General features: G+C 51.7%; 1 protein-coding gene across 1 annotated transcript in view; it reads right to left on the reverse strand.

Moving 5' to 3' along the window:
- The window catches only part of MEGF9 (multiple EGF like domains 9), a 60,797-nt gene extending 40,144 nt beyond the window's left edge, over positions 1-20,653 (reverse strand). Inside the window, exon 1 of the mRNA XM_068155644.1 lies at positions 20,208-20,653. Within this exon, the coding sequence (XP_068011745.1) occupies positions 20,208-20,526 (319 nt within the window). The 5' untranslated portion in view covers positions 20,527-20,653. The remainder of the gene's footprint in view (positions 1-20,207) is intronic.
- Between the last annotated feature and the right edge of the window lie 347 nt (positions 20,654-21,000).

Below are 21,000 nucleotides of genomic sequence, written 5' to 3' on the forward strand. Positions count from 1 at the left end.
AATAGAATAGAATAGAATAGAATAGAATAGAATAGAATAGAATAGAATAGAATAGAATAAGGTTGGAAGAGACCTTTGAGATCATCCAGTCCAACCTATCATCCAACACCATCTAATCAACTAAACCATGGCACCAAGCACCCTATCAAGTCTCTTCCTAAACACTCCCAGTGATGGTGACTCCACCACCTCCCTGGGCAGCACATTCCAAGGGCCAATCTCTCTTGCTGGGAAGAATTTCTTCCTAACATCCAGCCTAAACCTCCCCTGGTGCAGCTTGAGACTGTGTCCTCTTGTTCTGGTGCTGGTTGCCTGGGAGAAGAGACCAACCCCCTCTTGACCAACCCCCTCAGCCTTCCTTCAGGTAGTTGTAGAGAGCAAGAAGGTCTGCCCTGAGCCTCCTCTTCTCCAGGCTAAACAACCCCAGCTCCCTCAGCCTCTCCTCACAGGGCTTGTGCTCCAAACCCCACACCAGCTTTGTTGCCCTTCTCTGGACACCTTCCAGCAAGTCAACATCTTATGAGCTGATGTCAGGAGAAGCTGGAGTGGTCCAGTTGTTAGCAAGAGCCAGGTTACAACACAGAAGGCTGTGCTGGGCGGGGACTACCCAGCTGCAGCTGCAGAATGATTCCTATAGAACAATAAATTTCCCTACTCAGCCAAACCCTCTGGGTCTCTTCCTAAGCAGGCTGTGCATAAAGAAGAATGTGGCCCTGCAATGTTTATGATACAGGAAGCTACAATAACTTCAAACAGACCAAATAAATGCTTGAGGATTACAATCCCAACAGTTAAAGGAAAATCTGGACCCAAGCCTTTTAATTAATTTGAAAATAGTTTCCTTGGCATTTTACTTTAGTTGGTTAGATCTTCCCCCTTAGTATTTCCACAAATGTCTCCAACCACATAAATATTCCTTCTTTCTGTTTGAAAATCACCCTGTTTTTTTACCACCCAGAGTGTGACACAGCCAGCCCAGCTCGGGGCTCTGAGATAAACAGGGCAAAATGGAACTCTGGCAATGCCTCCCAACACAGCACACAGCAAAACCCTGCAGCAGCTCAAGCCTTCCTCCCAGATGTACTTCTGGTGGCACCTCTCAGGAAATGTAATTGTTCTGTCAGCAAAATGCTTTTGTTTGAAGATCAGGACACCTCACACAGGACCAGGCTGGGAATCTGTTAGCAGACTTCAATTTGAGGATCTATCAACCGTGTCCTGGCAGAGGAAGGGATTACAAACAGCTGCATGAATAATACGAACTCTAATCATCTGTTGAGGCTTCCATGTGCTCAGCTCCCTGCAAAAAGTAATTAAAAGCACAAACTTTGCTGGGTGCTTTGGGGAATGGTGGCTAATGAAGGAACACAGTCATTCCTACAGGAGCTTTAAAGGCCCTGCGAGGAGAAACCCTGAGCGAGAATCCTCCTCCCAACCATCTCCAGCTGGGGGAAGAAGTTGTGCTGCTCAGTGACCAGCAAGGAAACAGGGGTTAGGAGATGTGTTGGAGGATGAGCTTGGCTGAGTCCCTCATTTATCACTGCCCCATCCTTTCCAGTGAGGCTCCCGGCATGCAGCCAGAGCTGGCACCTGCCTGGGTGAGGGAAAGGGTCAGGATTTAGCTCAGGCTGGCTCCAGGCTTCCTCACAGTCACAAAACCCAGGCCACTTAGGTTTCTGAAATAGGAAAGCAGCAGCAGAGACCCAAGTGCAACACCCCCAGGCTGAACCCTGCAGGGAAGGACTTGGGCACATTAATAGGATGCAGTGGGAAAGCTCTTCCTTTGCTACTGAATGGACTGGGAAGCCACAGGTCTGCAGGGGCATCCAGGTGAGCATCTCCCAAGCCACCAAACCCACCCCTTTGGAGACGACAGCAATGACCCTCTCTCACTTCCAGGGGATTGGCTCCCACTTCTACAGCCAAGATAAATGAGGGAGCAAGGCCCTCGTGGTCACTGACCCTGCTTTGCAGAGGAGCCCAGGGATATTTCACCCTGTCCACATGTCCCTTTGCTCCTTAATTTTGGGCCTAGATGTTAGAGCAAAAGAAGTGGGGAAACTCCAAGGTATGTCTGCATTTCAAGCAGAGCAGCAATGCACAAGGGAAGACACTACTGTGACATTAGATCTTTAAAGAGGAGGTTAATAGGGGCTTTCTAAGCCTGTAATTTTCCATATTAAAATAATTGGCTCAAGACTGGTATAAATTGGTTAAAGGCCCAGGCAGTGCACATGCTGTGATAAAACAGGCAGGTGACACCAGCCCAGGCTCAGACCCACGCAGGAGCTTCATCCTGGTCCCAGGGAGGTACCTGACTCCTTTCTCAGTTTTCAAAAGCCAGACATTTTTAGATGCTTCTCTGCAGGGAATGTCCAAACCTTTCAAGAGCTGCCTTGGTACAGCCCCAAGATGTGCTAATGTGAAATGACATCCCTGGAGGAAATGCTACATCACCACAAGTTAGGCAACAACCAAGATTTGTGCATCCTCCTCACTCAGCACCAAGCTGCAGACTCCTCTGGGTGACATCTCAGGGAGGGCACATTAAAGCTTTTTGTTTAAGTAACAGTTGGGTTTGCTGCTCCAACTTGTTGCAATGGAGATCAGCAGTGCTGTCTGATTCTGATGCACTTGACAGCAGCAGCTACTCACCCAGCTGTGGTCAGAGGCATCTCCTGTCAAAACGCAGCAGATCTTCCTTCACAGCTGCCTGGCTGAGAGCAGATGCTGCAGCAGGGCAGCCCTGTCTGCACAGCCACCCTCCTCCTCGAGAATCATAGAGCATCAGCATGGTGGGAGGTTGGAAGGGATCTCTGGAGATCATCTTGTCCATCCCCCCTTCTAAAGCAGGTTCCCCTAGATCAGGTTGCACAGGAATGCATCCAGGCAGGTTTGGAATCTCTCCAGAGAAGCAGACTTCACAGCTTCTCTGAGCAGCCTGCTCCAGGGCTCCAGCACTCTCAAAGTAAAAAGTTTCCCTTTAAGTTCAGATGAAACCTCCTGTGTTCCAGTTTTTACCTACTGCCCCTTGTCCCATCAGCAGTCATCACCAAGAAGAGCCCAGCCCCATCCTCATGACCTTGACCTTCAGATATTTGCATCCACTTTCAAGACCCCTCTCTGGCTGCTGCTCTTTAGTTTTTTGAAGAAGCTACCACTGTGAAGAAGGCCTCTCCACAGACCAGCAGCAGTGCATGTAGATGAGCCACACTCACAGCAAGCCCTTGTACAATCTGCCTTTCCTTGTACACTCATCATGCCATCATGAGCTCCCCACTCCTCTGAGGCCAGCACACAACTTCTGGTCTGACTTTACCACCTTCTTTCCCTTCATGTTTCCAGCCCTGACCATCACCTGGTGAACATCAAGACACTGGCAGAGGAGCTGTGTGCTGGCAAGCTAAACAAGACCAGGAACTTCTCTTTGCTTGAATTAACAAATAAAAACTTCCTTGCAAGGAATCCCAGTAAGATGCAGATTACAGCCACTAGAAACCTTAACGATATAGCAGTTGAGGAAGGAATCACCAAAGACCTGCACTCTCCCCACCTCTATTACCAAGACATTTACAAACTGCAAGTCAGGGAGGGCATATCTTCATTCCCAAAGCCTCAGGGAAGCCTGCAGAGAATTGCTGCTGTAACAAAGCCAGGGCTTGCCTCTCTCTCATCATCCAAGAGGGGTTTTTTGCACAAATGCAGTAGTTGTTGCTTGTTCATCCCACCCCAGGCTGCCTGCCGGCTCCGCTCCCAGGGAAGCTGCGCAGGCTGCAATGCGGAGACCTTGTCCAGCTTGCGAGGAGCTAATCTGCCCAGCTACAGGACCTGCCTCCTGCCTGCACACTTGTCTGACAATCAAGTTGCTTAAAACCAAAATACATTGCTGCAAGGCACGCAGCTTCCAGAGCCCTTTTCCCTCTGGACCTTGCAGGCTGACGGTGCCTGCAGATGCAGTGCTCCTCCTCAGTCACCCCGGTTAACTCCTCATGCTGCTCTCAGGGTCAAATTCAGCTGCAGCAGAACAGATGCAACCTTCTGTCTCCTCCTTCCAGACCACCCTGGACCCAACTTAGTGCTGAGCATCCACTGAACTACCACCCCAAGAGCTACAAGGGTGCAGATAAGTGGGTTTGCCAGCCCAGGCCATTGCTGTCCCAGGACCATGGGTGCACTTACACAGCCTTTGAGGAGAAAAAGGAACAGCCAAGTTCAGGCTGCTGTAAAGCCAGTTTTTGCTTGCTAGAAAAAGGCAACTATCACATATCTCTGCACACAGGCAGCAGAGGCATGTTTACAATGTTTTCTGCCTTTATTTTGAGGAAGAGAGACTTGCTTTGGAGGGTTTGAGACTATTTCACATTTAAGCCTGGGGAGAAAATATGAAATGAAAACTTGCATCAGTACCTCCAGCAGGTGTCCAGGACAGTTCCTTTTAAGATTCAGCTTCTCCACTGGAGGAGCAAAGGGGCAGACCCATTAACAAAGGTTTCCTTTATCCACAGTGTTAATAAACACTCATTGGAAGTGTTAATAAAAAGAAGCTTTAAAAAGCCTGAGCTGAGACCTCCATCTATCTTGGCTCATTGCATTTTCAAGCTTGGAAATCAAGTGAAACCCTAACATCACAGGGCTCATTCCCAATACACTTCCCTACAGTTTTCTCTTGCTCTAAATAAACATATTTAAATGCAGGCTTTCATTCATCACAAACAGCAAAGTATCTTTCCTCCTCTCTCATTCACTTTAAAGGCCATGCCCAGGAAGGGAGTAGGGACTTGAAGAGCAGAAAACCTTCTGACAGTCTGAAGCCAGCAAGTCCTGGTTCCCTCATTACTCCTGAGCTTGGTTCCAAGTTTAATATAGGTGTTTTGTCTCCTTGCTTAATAAGTGGAATTACCACAGCAGAAACTGCAGCAGGGGAGAGGGAGAGCACCAAGCATGAGTAATCACAACTGGTTTCAGGCAGGTTTTGCCATTTGGGTCCTGTTTCAAGGTTATGATGACATAGTGCTACAGGCTAGTTTGGAGTCACCAGAACTGTTGCCAGACAAGGAGTTGTAAGTTATAATGTGCTGCAAGCAAGGATAGAGCATGGAAAATGTCTTCCAAGGTGGGAAGAGAGGTTTTATTCCCTCATTTTAGGCTGCAGCCTTGTGCTGGCCCTGCCACACTTTGCAGGGGACGTGGTGATGCATTTAGCTCCAGCTCACAGGAGGTGACTTTAATCCCTGCTTTGAGAGCTTGTTTCACTTTTGCTTTCATCCAGCACCAGCCAGACTGAATTGCAGGTACTGTGACAAGACAAAATTTGCTGGCACACCCACAGAGAAGTCGGGCTTTCAAAGAGGGAACTGACGTGGGCCAAGGCACGTCATGGAAAAAGACACCTGGACAGAGAAAAGTCATCACTTGTCCTTGGAAACAAGGAACTGCAGCAGATCTGCTGTGGTCCTGCTGAATGGGAGCAGACAGGGGCAGGAGACATCTGAGTGCATCTAAGCCATACTCCAAATCTTTCTCCATCAGCTGCAGCAATGGCATGAATGAATGGCATGAATTTGGAGGTCAGAAACCTCACCATGCACCCAGAGCAAGGGCATGGTCTCCTCTGGACCCACTCCAGCAGGTCCAGCCCTGGTTCCTGTCTCAGCCACGAGGTGTTGCCTGTATTTATCTCCAGCAATAGCTCACCTTCAGTAGGAAAATGTTTCCATTAAACAGCAGAAGTGCTGCAACCACAAACAGTGACTTAAGGTCAGTTCTCTGAAACCTCCACATCCAGTGGGAGTAGATTAGAATAGACCAGGTAACAGCCCTGTCCCATGGAACAGACAAATCCTCTTTAAATAGGAAAAACCCTTAAAAGTGTGATGGGAAGGATAGAGGCAGTCAGGCACGAGGGTATCAGGCATCCTGCACAGTGTTCCCTGTCTCACCCACAAAGCTGAGACCAAGTCTGAGCCAAGATGCCGAACCCAAAGCGGTGGTTTGCAGGGTCAGAACTGAGTCCCTCAGCAGCACTCACATCTTGTGACTAGGATGGCATCCCCATGGGGCAGCTACCCTCCACAAAGGCAGCATGCTTAGATTGGGCTTGGCAAAAACAAGCCTGACCCCAAGTCAGAGCGGCTCAAAGCCACAGAGCTTTCCCTGCAGCCAGTGGGTGAGTTAGAAGAGGTTTGTTGACATTTCTATTCTGACCATTTCCCAGTTTTTGAGGGTTTTATAATGACTGTTTTGACATTGCAGGAGGCAGAGTGGTGCCTCCTATTCCACCAGCTCTGCTGCCAAAGAGAACCCCTGCAAGAAGAGCATCCAAGTCCCCTCTGCAAAAGGGCATCCAAAATCCTACCAAATCCAGGGGAGCTGCAGGTACCTGACACAACCCTGGCAAAGCAGAGAGGCTCTACTGCAATGTGGCAAATATTTCACACACTGTTCAGTATCTAACTGTGTTACAAATACATTGAGGGGAGAAGCATCAGCTCTAAGGACAAGGGCCTCCTAACTCTTGTACATACATCACACTGGACACAAGGGAGAGCCCTAAGAGGGATCACAAAGGGATGGGTGGTAGAGCAAAGAGAGAAAAGCACTGATGCTCCAGCCCTCAAGCTCATCTTCTACACACCTACTGGAAAGCTTTTTAAGGGGGCTGTTAATCAAAAATTGGTGACAGCCATTGCTCCAGGCAGCCCCTGGGCATGCTGGGGGGAAAGGTCCTCTCCTGGGCACGGTGGGACCATTGCTCTCTTCATCCCACCCCAAAGCTCACCTTCTGCAGGAAAGACAGCACTGCCCTTGTACCCAGCTGCCCTTTCAGAGCCCAGTCTATTTCTTGTTTATTTTTCCATGTTAAATGGGTGAGAGATGCACCAAAGCCTCTCTTGAAAAGAAACAACCAGGACACCAAAAGATGGGAGGCTCCAACTGCAGGGCGTCAGCAGTAACCCACGTCAAAAGGGCAAGCTGTCAACAACTTACTGTAAACTTCCAGGAGGGCAAGAAAAAAAACAAAAGAGCTCAGAATAAAATAGTTAAGCCCAGATAAATGTTTGTCATTCATTATCTGGAGTCAAGCTTGGATTTCTCAACACCACAGCCAAGCTAAAGCAAGCATGTTAATAATAAAACATCTTTTACAGGAAGCTCCACACTGGGTGTGCAGCCTGCCCTTGAAGGGAGAAAGGCTGGAGGCAGGTGGAGGCTCTGTTTGCTTTTCCCTGATACCAGGTATTTAGTTTGCTACGTCACTTCACTTTATCATGGCCTGAAAGCCAGCCGAGCAGCCCAGCTCCACCTCCCCATCTGCTGCCTGTGCCAGCTGGCCGCCTGGCGAGGGGATGCTGGGCACGATGCAGGGATGCCACACAGCTCAGCAGCTCACCTTGGCCCAAACTAGCCCTGCCCAGGAACTGGAAACCCCACAAAACAGATCATAACATAGCGTGGTTGTTCACAGGGAGCTAAGTGGTGGGAGATGGGATGGCCACGCTCATGTCCAACTCGCTCTGGGAGCTTAAAACCAAGCCAAATCCCCCAAAATCCTTCCTCAAGCACTGTGACTGAGGAAAAACCCAACTGGCCAAGGCAGGGAAGGGCAGAGCACGAGCTGGGGAGGCTCCAGCAAAGACATCTCCTGAGTTGGCACAAAGTGAGCAAACACCCAGCCCTGGCAAGCACTGACAAGTCAGTCTGCTCCGCTTGAATTCGGATTGCCTTTTTCTTTTGATAGACAACCTGGGGCAGATTCTCCACCTTCCCTGGATATCCTGGGGTCCTAATTACATCCCAGCCCTGCTCTCCTTAAGCTGTAGTTTGGGGTAGGAAGGGGTGCATGGAAATGCCCCCTCCCCTCTCAACAGGCTCTGCCAGCCCCATGGGCATTGCACAAAGCACTGTGCCCTCCTTCCCCAGCCGACAGCTCCATGAAGGTGTGGGAGCCTCTGCCCCATTACTCATGTGTCTGCAATCAAAAGGTGTTTGGGGGAAGCTACTTGGGTTGCAGAAGCCAGAGCCAAAACCCCTGCCTGTTCCCTTGGTGCTCAACGTGGTGCATCCCAGTTTCCCCTGCCCCTAATAAGCAGCTCACTGCACTGCTCAGCTTAGCACAGCTGGTTTGGGGCAGGGGGAGAACACCAGGAAACAGCCTGTGAGGTTTGCTTTGTTCCCAGTCACAAAAGGCCAGAGCTAGAGCTGATGGAAAGAAAATAAAAGCTATGTGCACTTATATATCTGTAGATCTTCTTTGAAACAGGAGGAAAACTGAACTTACTGAGTTTTTCATGGACCAAGGAGCTTTGAAAACTTTGAAGGGAGTGGACAAAACATTCCTGGCCTGTATCAGGAATGGTGTGGCCAGCAGGAGCAGGGCAGTCATTCTGCCCCTGTACTCAGCACTGGTTAGGCCACACCTTGAGTCCTGTGTTCAACTCTGGGTCCCTCAATTTAAGGACATTGAGACTCTTGAACGTGGCCAGAGAAGGGCAATGAGGCTGAGAGGCCTCGCGCATAGCCCTACAAGGAGAGGCTGAGGGAGCTGGGGTTGCTTAGCCTGGAGAAGAGGAGGCTCAGGAGAGACCTTATTGCTCTCTACAACTACCTGAAGGGAGGTTGTAGACAGGTGGGGGTTGGTCTCTTCTCCCAGGCAACCAGCACCAGAACAAGAGGACACAGTCTCAAGCTGCACCAGGGGAAGTTTAGGCTCCAGGTGAGGAGAAAGTTCTTCCCAGAGAGAGTTGTTAGCCATTGGAATGTGCTGCCCAGGGAGGTGGTGGAGTCACCATCCCTGGAGGTGTTCAAGAGGGGATTGGATGTGGCACTTGGTGCCATGGTTTAGTAGTCATGAGGTGTTGGGTGGTAGGTTGGACTTGATGGTCTTTCAGGTCTTTTCCAACCTTACTGATTCTATGATTCTAGTTGAAACAGTTTTCAATGGAAAAGTCCAGTAAAGGGCAAGGGAGCTTTGGCAGACAGATACATATTTTGCTGATCTTGACAGAAAAAAAAAGAAGCCCTGTTCAGAGGAGGGGAGAAAAAGCCTTCCTTTAAAGGTTTTCAGCCAGCTTTGCTTTGCATCTTTCCAGCACTGTTGATGAAAGCACCCTCACAAACCTGTTGTTGCTGGAGCAGGGTGAGCCCAGGGAGAAGGTGTGTCTGACCACAGGCTGCACGCAGGCAGGGATAGGAGACAGCCCTTATCTGCACCATCACAATAAGCAGGTGGTGTAAAAGGCAGGAGGAAAAAATACATTAAAAACAAAAAATAATCCACTCCCTCCCCCCCCTCCTCCATCTCTGCTTTGCCCCTGGGGAAGGGAAATGCTGATCCTCCAGCTCACAGATGGTCCTCCTGGAACAACCTCCTGGTTTCCACCCCGTTGGTCACATCCAGTGATGAGGAAGGATTTTGGAGGAGGGATGAAGGACACCAGACTTCCTCCTCAGTGGCAGCACCCCAGGAGCACTGCACATGCCATGGACACCACAGGATGTGGTGAGTATTTCCCGGGAGGAAACATCACCTTGGCCCACTGGTCCCTCCCCAGCCGCAACCACAGCTCGCACCACAGCAGAGGAAGCTGCAGGTCAGGCACACGCCTCACTGGCAATTCAAGTCATTTGCACAATATCAAGGAATCCCAGCCACCCTGTAACAGGCCACAGAAAAATACTGATTACACCCTCTCCAGTTTAGAGAGGCTTCCTCCTCGTTCAGGTGTCGCTGGACCTGCGTCACAGCCAAGCTGGGGCTCCACAATTGCACACCAGGAACGACCAAGCATCACCTAAATGATTGCTTTTCCACCTTGTCTCTCCCTGAAGCCTCAAACAAGCGCACACAGGGCGCTGAAGTTAGATTAATGTCACCAATGAAACGCTCAAATTAATAGCAATAAAGTGTAAATGCTCCACGTGACAGCAGCTGAGCCACGCTCAGGAAAATGAGCTGTGAAAGCTTAAAACCAGCACAAGATGAGACCACTGGGAGTGGGGGGGAGAGGGAGGGGGGAGAAGGCAACAAAACAAACAGTCCATTTCTATATCCTTTTCATAAGGAACCAAAATGAACCCAGGAACACATCAGAGAATAATCATTTAGCACAGATCAAACAGCAGAACTATCACATTAAAAATACATGCAGCATTAATCAGCTAGGCAGAGTTATGTGCCATCATTTCCATAAATAATACAGGATCAAAGCAGCCCAAGCAGCACTATCAGTTAATATAGTCAGCCAGTCAGTCAAAACAGAGTAAAGCTGCCTGAAAACTGTGGCAGGGTAATTTGCCAGGAATAAAGCAGATTCGTCTGAAGAGTGGCATGACCAGTTCCACGGGTAAAGGTGACTGGCAGCTCTTCATTGTGCAGAGCTGCTGCCACAAAGCAAAACACACAAAGAAAGAAAGGGTTAATGCAGCTTCAAAAAACATCATTCAGTTTGTTTGGGGTTGGGGTTTTTGTTGCTTTTAAAAGGCTGGGGAGTATCAGTTTGTGTCTGGTGTAGATATATTGAAGAGCCAAGGTGCAGAGAGGGAAGAGGACCCACCTTACCAGCAGCACCTTGCACACAACTTGCTCCCACGTTCCACTACTGATGTGCACACATTCAGGACCAGTCACCACTGGAATGGGCTGCCCAGAGGACCCACCTTACCAGCAGCACCTTACACACAACTTGCTCCCACGTTCCAATACTGATGTGCACACATTCAGGACAAGTCATCACTGGAATGGGCTGCCCAGAGGACCCACCTTACCAGCAGCACCTTACACAGAACTTGCTCCCACGTTCCAATACTGATGTGCATACATTCAGGACCAGTCATCATTAGAATGGGCTGCCCAGAGGACCCACCTTACCAGCAGCACCTTACACAGAACTTGCTCCCACTTTCCAATACTGATGTGCACACATTCAGGACCAGTCACCATTGGAATGGGCTGCCCAGGGAGGTGGTGTTCAAGAGGGGATTGGATGTGGCACTTGGTGCCATGGTCTAGTCATGAGGTCTGTGGTGACAGGTTGGACTCGATGATCTTTGAGGTCTCTTCCAACCTTGGTGATTCTGTGATACTGTGGTGCAGTCACCATCACTGGAGGGGTTGAACAGGGGACTGGATGAGGCACTTAGTATCATAGTATCATTCAGGGTTGGAAGGGACCACAAGGATCATCTAGTTCCAACCCCCCTGCCATGGGCAGGGACACCCCACACTAGATCAGGCTGGACAGAGCCTCATCCAGCCTGCTCTTAAACACCTCCAGGGACAGGGCCTCGACCACCTCCCTGGACAACCCATTCCAGGGTTTCACCACTCTCATGGTGAAGAACTTCCTCCTCACATCTAGCCTGAATCTCCCCACCTCCAGCTTCATTCCATTCCCCCTAGTCCTATCACTACCTGAGTGATGCCATGGTTTAGTTAATTAGATGGTGCTGGGTGATAGGTTGGATTTGATGATCTCAAAAGTCTTTTCCAACCTGGTTTATTCTATTCCATTCCATCCCCAGCAACCCCATGCTGGGTCTGGCTGGTGATGCAGATTAAAGCAGAGCCCCATCCCCCGAGCCAGGGCAGCGCTAGAGGAGATCCCCTTCACCTTCATCCCCCACTGCAGAAACCACCCTGCCTGCTCAGGGTGAAGGCCCACCGATGGGCTTTAAATATCCATCCATCCATGCACAGAAAATGCCTGTGTCATTAAGCCCTTTGCTGAGAGGCTGCAGAGCCATTTAGCTGGCTGATTTTTAAAGCAGGCATGTGGAGCAGCGCAGCTATAAATAGTGGAGCTGCTTGCCTCGTCATGTTTCTGGTGGCTTATTTATAAGGACAAGGGGCAAGTGAATTAAAAATGGTACAAAAAGCAACCTGGGCTTCTCTCTGGTTTCAAGGCTGAGCTGCCTGAGGAGAAAAAAAAAACCCAACTTCAAGGTTTTGCTTTTTTTTTTTCCCCCTTCTGTTTTTATTTCCCTCCAGGAGAAAAGCAAACTCCCATTTCTCCTGCTCAGGCTCTGAATTGGTTACATTTACAAGGCAAATTTTAATTCATACAGCAGGTGTTCAGAGAAGGGGGGGGGGGGGGTGGAAATCCTCCCTTAAGCAGCACTTTAAGAGCAAACGAAGGCTTTGCATTAGCTCAGGCAGCTCCAGGAAAGCTCCTCATTTGCTGAAACAGAATCTCTGTGTGTATGAAGACCCCAAGAATCTCTTCCAGAGGGGGAGAATAAGAGCCCTGAAGGGTGTTGAGCAGAGCTCTTGCCAAATGCAAGGGCTGGCAGCCTGGCCAGCATCACGATCCCACTGCATTTGGACTGACAAAGGGCGGTAGGCATTTTGCATGGGAAGATCTGGATGAGCATCAGCCAGAGGACGAATTCATCCTCCAACAAAAGAACTGCTCTGGGCAGCTCAAACCATCCCAGCAGCGTGTTTGGATGGTCTATTCTTCACAGGCAGCTAGGCACAATCCCCCAAACCCACGTGAGCCCAGCTTCCCCGCTGCACTCAGTGCCTTCGTTAAATAGCTGGTGAAAACGAGGGGCTAGAGCCAGGCTGCCCCGGAGCCATTCATCTGTGGGACCCCTGGGTGGGAGGTAGGAGAAGCTGGAGCACTTTTCCAGCATCCCTGACTGTGAAGAAGGGAGAGCAGGCATGAGGGCACAAGTACCCCCAACAGAAGAGGTGACATCTTCCACCACTCCTCTGGCAAAGGTGGCTGCCAAGGAGTCAGGACTGGCATTGTCAGGAAGTTTGTTCTGTCCAAACAAATGAGGTTTGATTATCCCAAGTCTACAATGTCTTGTTCAAAATGCTTCCAAACTGACAAGCTTTAATCCAATAAAAGATCCTTCCAGATAAGCCCCAGTGGGATTTTGGGAGCATTTCCCCCTGGCAGAGACCCAGCAGCCCCCAGCTCCACACTGAGGATGGGTTTAGCCTCAAGCACAACAAGAACACCAATTTTATGGGGCAGTCTCAAGGTGCAGGACCCTGGAGCTTACTGGAAGGAGAAGCAGAAGCAAAGCAAGAGCCACCACCTCATTTCAGTCTGACCCAACCCCACCATCAAATTAAAACCAGCAAATAATTTCCTGTGAACCAGAAATCCTGGTCTGCAGCCAGTTTAATGAGACTGAATTGCAACTGGTTCTGCTCTCCCGAGGTGCTGGAGTCACACGACCCCCCTTCCCCCCCCTCAAGGCAGGGCAGATGGCAAGATTGCAACCCAGCCTAGAGCTCATAAAACACATTAATATCCCCCACCAATTATAAAGTGCCAGACTCTGCCCCCCAGCCTCTGCTCCCACCAAGCGATGCCTCACTGCACAGGGCAGCCCTTGAGCTCCAACACGCAGCATGAGCCAAGGCAGCAAAGCCTGTGGCTCTCCAGGACCACTGAAGCAAGTCCAAGCCCTTGCTGCAGCCTCATTGAAAAGCTCAGTGAAGCCTCAGGTGCAGTCTAGGTGCTGCACAGACAACCAGCTCCTTCACATTATTTTTTGTTAGTTTTACTTGCAGTGCCTGTCAGAAGTACAGCAGAAGGAGCCTTCCCTTCCCTTCCAGCCAGACAGCTACAGGAGAAATCCTTGCCTTCAGCAGCCAGCACAAGCATGAGTTTATTTCTAATGACAGCAGATGCATCACACCACTAAGATCTCAGCTGCTTCTTGGAAGCACCAGCAAGCACCTCTGATCTACAGCAGCACTTCCTCACAGTCAGCTGGCTTTAGCTGTGCAAACACTAGCAGCAGCACAATGGCTCTGCCCTGCATATTTATAGGCCATGGGCTCTTCTCAAAAACCCTCTGAAGTCTTTCCCCTGACTTCAGCAGATTCGTCTCTCAGACCTCTGTTCCTCAGGGACAGCTTGTTCAGTGCTCCCCTGCCCACAGCTGCAGGGTGCTGGATGTCCTGGATGTCCCTGTCCTCATCCTGCCCATCACACCAAACATCTGGGTAGACCCCAAGATGCTGCAGCCACCTCCAAGGCTGCACCAGAGAGCAGCACAAGGACCACACTCTCCTCCAGGATGGGATTATTCAGCCTCTGAGGTTACAGCTCAGTGTAGCCCATGAGATGAGCTCTGCTGCCAGCCCAGCACCATCACTCCTTAACTGCAGGGGAACTTCCCCCTCTGGCACAGGCTAGTCCATGTCAGCAGTGAGCACAATCAAGCCAAGGTGCCCCTCTGGGAGCTTTGCACCCCATGCAAAACCACATCCATGGTACCAGAGCCCCCCAGTTATGCTCTGGCACCCCAGCTGCTGGTGGCTGCCACAGCTGGGCCAGTCCCTAGGGATCACAATCATCCCTACAGAGCCTGGAGGACACTGGCATCAGCAAATGGAGCCAGGATGCCTCCTGCCCACCACACAGCTTCAGGCAAACCAGTGGTGGACAAAAAGCTGGACACAGGCAGGCAAAGTGCACTTGCAGCCCAGATCAAACTGTGTCCTGTACATCCCCAGAGCATGGGCAGCAGGTGGTGGGAGATGGTGCTATACTCTGCTGAGAGCACCTGCAGTGCTGGGACCAGCTCTGGAGTCCTCAGCACAGGAGAGATATGGACCTGTTGGAGTGGAGGCAGAGGAGGACACAGCAATGGTTTGAGGGGTGGAACCCCTCTGGTGTGAGGCTAGGCTGAGAGAGTTGGGGTTGTTCAGCCTGCAGAAGGCTTCAGAGGGACCTTCTGGTGGCCTTTCAGTGATCAAAGGAGCCCATGAGAAAGCTGGTGACAGACATTTTAGCAGGGCCTGCTGTGACAGGACAAGGGGTGATGGTCTGAAACTGAAAGAAGAAGATTTCCTCTGGAGAGAAGGGAGCCATTTTTTACAGTGAGGGTGGTGAAACACTCTTCCAGATTGCCCAGAGAGGTGGTAGATGCCTCTGGAAACATTCCAGGCCAGAAAGAGCTCTGAGCAACCTGCTCTAGTTGCACATGTCCCTGCTGACTTTGGGGGGTTGGACTGGATGACCTTTAAAGGTTCCTTCCAAACCAAACTACTCTATGAGGATTCTGTTCAGCCTTCCAGTAACTTTGTCTCAACACAGGTTGGCTTTTGGGTATTACCAAGAGCAGACAGATAAATAACTTTGGCTCCACGCAGCAGCAGTCTTGGCTAACATATGGTATTTCAGTGATGTGATATCTGCTTCTCAGCTATCACTGAAAGGGAAAAAAAAGGCAAAATCCCAGCAGTGTTCCCTGCAGAGGGAAACCAACAGATGAGACCTTGGATGCTCTTTAGATCCTCCCAGAAATATCCTGATTTTCATGAGCATCACTAAGTCCAAGATTCTCAAAATCTTGAGTCAGGACAGTTGGATTCTTCTGATTCAAGAATGACTCAGACAGGAGGAGTGTGGAGGCAGGGAGGAAGGCAAGGATGTGACATTTTCTGCTGTGGGCAACATCCCCTGATTTTCAGCTCAAAGATACAAACCCCACAATTCATGACTTGATTGAAAAATCTCAGTGCTGGCTGCTCCCATGCAGCTCCCAAGCAACAAGCCCATCTTCCTTCCTCTCAGCCTTCATGCCTGAGACTTCATTTCCATTTCTTAAAAAAAAAAAAAGCATGTAAATCCTGCTGACATCTTGAAAGCAAGATAGCTCAGTAACCACACTGAGCACAATCCCCAACCCTCCAACAAGCAAGCTTAAGCTGCCTTCCCAAGTGGTGAGCAAGAGGACAGCCCCCCTCACCCTCCCCAGCTCCCCCCACTTGCCAGCCACGGGGTCAAAGGCAGAACAGGGGCATTTAGGTAGGTGTCTGGTACAAGCACAGCACCCAAGGCCAGGACCTGTGCTCACACCTAAAGAACAGGAGACTTTTAAGGCTGTAAAAGTCCACTGCAAGCATTTAGTCTCACCTATTGCTCAGCCCCAGCCTTGGAAACCCATCCAGCTGCACAGGCATGAAACATTAATGTACCTCCCTGAGAGAGTCCTGGGTCACGCTAAACACAAGGGAAAGGCTCATCACAGGCAAACCCGGGTGAGAAGACCTCTACTGAAAGGCTAATGGAAGAGGAGGAGACACACAAGCTTGCAAAGGGGACAGCACTGGCAAAACATCCCACAGCTGCCATCAGGAACTTTGCTGTTTCTGTCCCATGGGCATTTGAGAGCTCCCAGCCCTTTGAGGAGCACAGCCCTGGTGTGCCAGGGTCCGGAGTCTGCCTGTTGATGGCTCCAAGGTTTGGATCAAAGTCTTTCCCCTACAATACTGCCAGTGCTATAGGGACCTCCAGCAATACCTGCCTCCATGGAGCCTCTTGCATGCCTGGGGTACACAGATCTTTCTCCCTGCACAAAAGCAAACCTCTCCTCCTCTCCAGAAGGATGATGATGAATTAAGCCAGCACTCACGACCAGGTCCACTCCTCACCCCCTGCCTCCCCCACACTCAGCCAATTAGCCAGGCCACCCCCAGGGATTTGCCAGGTAATCAGCTAATCCCACCCAAGCCACAGCCACCACCCGCTGCAGGGCTCTGGCTGCACCTTCTCCATCTGGGCTGCAAGCAGCCCAGCGTGAGGTGGCCGCATGCCAAGGGCTAGAGCCCCATCAAACATCATGGCATGCCCTGACTCAGCTTTCACCCATTTCCGCAGCAGCACAAGATACCTTCCTGTGGTTAACTGACTTGAGCCACCAGGCCACCTGCATTTCCTGCCCTGTGGTTGCAGTAGAAACTGCTGGTTGTCCCCTCCCATCACATGCAAAGGAAAGGAATCAGACTCATGGTCATGTCTGGGACCTGGCAACCCAGGAAGCCAGATGGACCACCACAGAGACCATGAGGAGGAGAGAAGGGAACAGCTTTCAAGATCTGAAACCCTTAGTGCAGTCTGAAGATGCCTGTATGTAGGGTTTAGGTGCAGCTCTTCCACTGGCCCTGTCACAGCATGGGGCTAGTAAGGCCGTGCAAGGAGGCTTGGGCTTTTCATCCCACCCATCTGCTGCACATGGAGCTGGGAGAGAGGCAGAACACCGTGTCCTTCAAAGAGACCTGCATAGTTCAACACCACCCTACAGAAAGCAGTGGAATAGATGAGTGTTGTTCTTGAGGCAGGGAAAGTCCAACCAGGACAACGCTGGCCACAGCTGCCACATCTCTGCTCCAGCACGGAGCATCCATGCGAAGAGCAGCTGTCCCCAAGCCAGCTTCCCAGCACAGCTTCTGCTTTAAAGTGAGACTACTCCACATAAAAGGAGGCGGCAGGGCCTCGGCAGCGGGCGTTAGAGGCTTTGGTGATAAGGCAGGGGATACTTCTAAGCTTGTCTCCACAAACAGGAGGATTAGCAATTTACTTCTCTTCAAAACAAAATCCGGGATTTTAACATGATCACAGGCTGGGAAAGAAAAATAAACATCATGGAACTGAGAAAGGGAAGAGAATGAGAGGGGAACGAGCAGGCAGCTCGGTGGCAGCTGAAGTGCTGCTTAAATCTGAATGAGAAAAAAGCATTCAAGTCACAATTTTAATCTTGCAAGCACTGAACAAGCCCTGGATGTGAGGACTCTCATACCAACAATCCCATCAGTAGCAGCACCACCAGCACTAGAGGAAGCCTTTTGAATAACAGGTATGAGAAAAGGTTAATTTGTTTCACGCAATAAAGCAAACGGTGCATTAATTACCTATTGAACTGCAAAAAGTAGCATTGACAACGTGCTTGAATTCAAGCAGAAGAGTCTCAGCTAAACCCATGGTGCCCACTGGATTTACTGTCCCTTCAGTGCTTGGAGAGCAAACAGGACACCAGTGACACTCAGCAGCCAGGCCAGCACAGAAAAGCCTCCCCACAAAGCCCACAGAAAGCAGCTCCCACACAGACCATGCCAACCAACCCACCAGTACCACCTCCACAAGCTCCCACTTCACACAGGATGGTGCTGCCTCATCCATCCCAGGTGCCCTGAAACCCACCCAGCCTGTGGGTGCACCAGCAATGCCCCATCAGCCAGCATCAACCTCATCCTGCCCTGCTAAGGAGTAACAAATTAGCCTGTTGGAGAAGACATCACCTGCCTATGTGTTCCTACTGTGGCCATCACTGCTCTGGAAAGGCACCAGAGAGCAATTTTGAGATCAACCTGCTGTAGCCATTAATAATAGGCACTGTAAAACTTCAAAGGGTGATGCTGGCCTCCACAATAGAAACACAGTACACCCAAGGATGGTGGGGAAGAGTTCTCATCACCACCAACCCCATTTCCCAACTGAGTTTGGAAAAGCAGAGGTGAAGGCAGCCCATGGGGGGATCCATGTTGGTGCTGGGATTAGACCCCAGACCTCCCCCTGCATCTCTGACAACTCCTGTGGCAGCAGGCACAAAAGGACATCATGTGAGCTCGTACATGGACATCTGAGAGCATCCCAAAGCCATTGCTAAGCCAGTCACCTCATGCCTTACAATACCCTTGTGTGACACTTGTCCCTCGGCCAGTATGAGAAGAATGCTCTTGCTAAAACCCCTGAAGCCCAGGATGGGAGAGGCCATGCCTCTGACACCCTCAGAAACAAACACCACCCAAGGTCAGATGGGGAAAGAGGTGCTTGAGGCAATTCAGAGCAGGTATGTGGACCCCCCCCCCCGTTTGGCACCCAAAGGGTGGCACCCCATTGCACATGCCAGGTGAGTCAGTGAGCCGATGAGGTCTGATCATGGCACGATAGAGAACATGGCTTTTGCTTTAAGAAAACCCAACTCCTCCTATCTTATCAGCAACTCTGAATCTTAAACCATTCTGTCTCCTCCAGAGAAAGAGAAGACAGAAACCTCAATGGAAAAAAAAAAGGGAATTAAAGTCTGAAAACAAGAGACTCCAGATCTTTGGCTGATTGTATTTCCAGCCAAATAAAACAGGTTGATTAATCCACTTGCTGAGACTGCTAAGGCTACCACAACAACAGGATGTATCCCTTTTGCACCAGAGAAAGCTCAAGACACTTAAATAAAACATCTTTCAGGCAAGGAGAAAAAAACAACAAACAATTTGGACAAATGCTATAGCACTGATCTTTTTCTTAACATAAAGCTTTGCAAATGTAGAGTGAAGCCAAGTTCTCCACTAAGATAAGAGGAAAATGCTCCATCCATGAACTCCAGCAGAGTTTTGTCTGTTTAATCTAAAAGTAACCTGGAGTCTCTGCTTCAAGACCATCAGTGTTTTCATCTCTCAGCACCATCACTCAGCACTGCATCCAGCACAAACTTCACCTGAAGGCTCAGCCCTCCAGGCCACCAGTTACCCCTCCCCTCCTCAAGCTCTTCATCAATAATTCCATTTATTCCCACTGCCACGGGGCTTTCCTCAGCTCCCTACAAGCCCCCCCTCCCCCAGAATGTGACAGGGGCAGGATCAGGCCTCAAGCAGGCAGCCCAGAATAGAAAATCCTGCATCTCCCATCTCCCCTCACACACCCATCAGGTCCCACGCAAGCGTGGGCTCTTCCTGGCATCGACTGAGCTGCAAATGCTGCTTCAGACACAGGTAAGACCATGGGCTCCAGCAACACCAAGCTATCCTTACGCCTGTTGTGCTGCCAGCACGTGGAGATGGACATTGGGGCAACCTTGATGCCACCAGAGCAACTTTGTTTCCAAGGTACCACCCAGCGATGCTCCAGGCTAGTGGAGCTGCGTGACACTGACGGGAAGGATGTGTCTTCACCTCCTCGGTGGAGAGCAGGAGGCACACTGCCTTGAAGGATGCTTTGGGGACCCAGGGCAAAAACCCACTCTGCTGCTCCCCAAAACCACCAGTAACACAACTATGGCACAGGTTTGGAGCACCTGCTCCGCAGCACCCTGCTCCGGGTGGGCAGAGCCTGGGCACCTCCGCACTGCCCACTCAGTCCTGCGTGAGTAGGGAGCTGTGACCCCCACCAAGCCTCAGCTCGGCTCCGTGCACACGGGACCGGAGGGCGTGCGATACTCCCGGCAGTCCCACCCCGCGTGGGTCTCTTTTCCTGCCCCACACGGGGGTCGCTGTGGCCGGAGGGGGCCCGGAGAGCTACCGCCTCATCTCCCACCGCCCCCAGCGAAGCCACCCTCGGCCGCGCCTTTGTCTGCCCGGCGAAGGGAAAGAGGGAAGGTGCAGCCCTGTCCCGCTACCCGCAGAGCCGCTGGCCCCTCCGCCGCCACCCACCCGCACCCGCCAGAGACACGCGTGGGCCGCTCACCTGTGGGGCCGCTGCTCGCGGCCACCTCTTCCTCCTCCACTGCTGCCGCCTCCTCCACCTCCTCCTCCGGGGGCGGCGACGGTGGCGGCGGAGCGCTGCCCCGGGTGGGCACGACGGTGCCGCGGGGCCGAGCCGGCAGCGTGGGGCCGGGGCTGCCCTCGGCTGGGCCGCCGCTACCGCTGCCGGGCTCGGGAGGCGGCACGGCGCTGGAGGGCAGCCCGGCGGCGGCGGCCAGGAGAGCGGCGAGGCAGAGCAGGGCGAGCCCGGGCGCGGTCCTCGGCCGGCGCCTCATGCTGCGGCGCGGCGCTCCGCCATTCATTCATTCACTCGCACATCCAGGCGCTCCTTCACCCACCGAGAGCGGCCGGGGAGCGGCGCCGGGCGGCGGCGGCTCCCGCCCGCCTCAGCCGGCCATGCCGCGCCGCTGCCGCTCCCAGCGCTCCGCAGGCGGCTCCCGCCGCGCCGCGCCCCGGCCCGGCTGACAGCGCCTGCCCCGCCCCGCGCCCGCCGCCCGCCAATTAGCGCCGTGCCCGCCCCACCCGACGCCAACATTGTGATCCTGAGTGGGAGGCGCAGCCAATCGGCGAGCAGAGCGGGTGGGAGCAGGGGCGGGACGGAGCAGGACGGGGCGGGCCCGCGGCGGCGGGGGGCTTGGCGGGGCCGTATTGAGGGGGGGGGCTAACGGTTCCGGCCCCTCAGAGCCCCCCGAAGCCCCCCAGCAAGGAGAGGCTGCCTCCTTTATGTCTCTCTAGATGTGCTGTATTTTTGGTGCACATTGTTCATTTAAAAAATG

This window comes from Melanerpes formicivorus, unplaced genomic scaffold, assembly GCF_026170545.1.
Source record: "Melanerpes formicivorus ecotype bairdi unplaced genomic scaffold, bMelFor1.0.p_v2 SCAF_33, whole genome shotgun sequence".
Taxonomy (NCBI): domain Eukaryota; kingdom Metazoa; phylum Chordata; class Aves; order Piciformes; family Picidae; genus Melanerpes; species Melanerpes formicivorus.